This window comes from Cryptotermes secundus, unplaced genomic scaffold (genome assembly GCF_002891405.2).
Source record: "Cryptotermes secundus unplaced genomic scaffold, Csec_1.0 scaffold28, whole genome shotgun sequence".
In the NCBI taxonomy this organism is placed as follows: Eukaryota; Metazoa; Arthropoda; class Insecta; order Blattodea; family Kalotermitidae; genus Cryptotermes; species Cryptotermes secundus.
The window spans coordinates 405,435-407,657 of NW_019736391.1; the positions used below are offsets into that span (position 1 = coordinate 405,435).

General features: G+C 40.2%; 1 protein-coding gene across 1 annotated transcript; it reads left to right on the forward strand.

Moving 5' to 3' along the window:
• The first annotated feature begins 376 nt into the window (after positions 1-376).
• Positions 377-1,485, forward strand: LOC111869740 (zinc finger protein 830). The gene has a single exon (XM_023861472.2). The coding sequence runs from the start codon at positions 511-513 to the stop codon at positions 1,408-1,410; it is 900 nt and encodes a 299-aa protein (XP_023717240.1). The 5' UTR covers positions 377-510; the 3' UTR covers positions 1,411-1,485.
• Positions 1,486-2,223: the final 738 nt, after the last annotated feature.

Sequence of the window (2,223 nt, forward strand, 5' to 3'; positions counted from 1 at the left end):
GTAGGCGAAACTAAATGTTTTCTTTATACTGTGACATGTTGCGCAAGGGAGAACCCCTCCCTACCCAGCAGCAACGTGGCAACTCAGTCCACAGTGACGTGGCGGATGAGTCAGCGCTCCCTCCCCCCTCCGCGGTGTCGTAACGCGCTACGCGCTGTGACGTGACGTGGCGGGCGACCCTAGCAACAGCGGACGGAATAAAAGCCGGCTGAGCACCAAGCGAGAGTCAGTGTGTTATCAACGAGTTCTCAGTTCGCAAGTTACGAGCTACAGACGCCTGTGCGAGAAGTGTGTGGAGTGTGTAATTCAGCGAGACTTGTATAGCTCCCGCGCTATTAATACGTGAAGACTCTAGAAGAGTGTGTTAAGAGATTTTGTTGTAGGGTTTGTAAAGTGTGGAAACCTGTAACATTGTTATCATTAATTGCAGCCGTGATTTGTAGATTGTAGATTGAGCAAGACAGTTGTGTAGTGAAAGAAGAAATTTTATGCGGAAAATAGTGAAGGATTATGGCTCCGACTTTTGGATCTCTTGTAACAGGAAAGAAGAAGATTACACAGAATGACTTGAGACGTATAATGATTGAACAGAAACGCAAGCTCTCAGAAACAGTTAAGAAGATAGATTCTCCATTAGCTAAATTCAATGACAGTGGACAGCTGTTATGCAAAGTGTGTGAATCAGTAGTCCACAGTGAAGCAATATGGAAGGTCCATATCAATAGCAAGAAACATCGTGAAAACTTTGCTGATGCCAAGAGGAGAAGAGAAGAAACAGTGAATTTTGTGTGTCCTTCTGTTCCAAAACTCAAGAGACCAGCACAGACTGAAGAGACCCTACCACCTAAAAAGCTCAAAGGAATTCTAAAAAATGCACCACAGCCGAAAGTGTCAGAAGAATTTTTCGATTTGGGAAATCATGCAACTGTAGAAGAAGTTAATCGAAATGAGGATTCTGTAATGGAAGCTGGAGAGGATCCATCAGACGATGATTCTGAACCACCCCCTGAGACCACCAAAACAGTTGCATCAAATCAAGAAGAGGTCCTTCCAGAAGGTTTTTTTGATGACCCCATGCTGGATGCCAAGGCACGCAATGTGGAATACAAAGACCCAATTGAAGGGGAATGGGAGAAATTTCAGAAAGAAATGAAGGAGGTGTCCACAGTATCTGCACAGATCATTGCTGAAGATCAGGAAGAAGTCGCAGCAGGAAGGCAAATCGATGAGATTGATGAACAGATGCGGAATTGGTCCAGAGTGCTGGACCTGGAGATTGGGATAAAAGCAGTAGTGAAATCTGGGAATAGAAGAAGCAATGCTGGTGACGATGACCTTGAAGCGTCTAGTGCAGATGAAGCTGAATTTGATGAGTACCTAGACTGGAGAGCAAAGAAGTCATATAGATAATAAATTTATGGAAGTCATGTCCCACACAAGAAACAAGCCATTGCAAAGTGAAAGACATTTGTTTCATATTGTAGACTTAAATAACACATAATACATTTTCTGGTGTTATGTCGCGTAAATTTTTGTTAAAATACTAAGATTGTATAGTAACAGTATTATAAATGAGTTTTTCGTTTTTTAAGCCAAAAAGTAATCTCAAGAAATGTTGACAGTACCATTGGTTGTCTGAGAGTGGGAAGCATCAGTTTTCTCTGCTAACCTTTGCTAAGCTTTCATGCGGAAGTTTTGAAGAAGGGAATGAGAGAAAGGAAGAAACTGTCTTTTATCATGAATATTTAACAGAATGGAGTGTCATCACATTGCTGGGAAAGAATCCTGAGGAGTATGAAGCAGGGTCAGATCTTAGTTTTCTGCTGAAAGCTGTGTGACAAGTTAACACATTCTAATTTTTAAAGTGAAAAGTGCTTTATGTAATTTAAATTAACGTTATATTGGGATGGACATTTCAGTTTTCAGCATTCAATTTAAGTATTGTTGAATGTATGTGTGATCAGGGTATGATTAAATGTATGTGTAATCAACGTACATGATATGTAACATTTATTTTAATAATTTTACACTTATGTTCTGATGACTTTTATTGTCTTATAAACTGGCAGAACTACCCATTTTTGTAGTTATAACATTTGCGGTTTTCCACTTGGTCTTTCCTGGTTTCAGTTATTTCTGGGAGTACAGGCATGCCATCTTCATGAACATCAAAACGCATGTTNCAAATTCTTGATGATAATCTCAGAATTCATCATGCCATTT

Excerpts from the sequence above, each read along its gene's own strand:
- LOC111869740 (XM_023861472.2), top strand. The coding sequence starts at position 511 with ATGGCTCCGACTTTTGGATCTCTTGTAACAGGAAAGAAGAAGATTACA.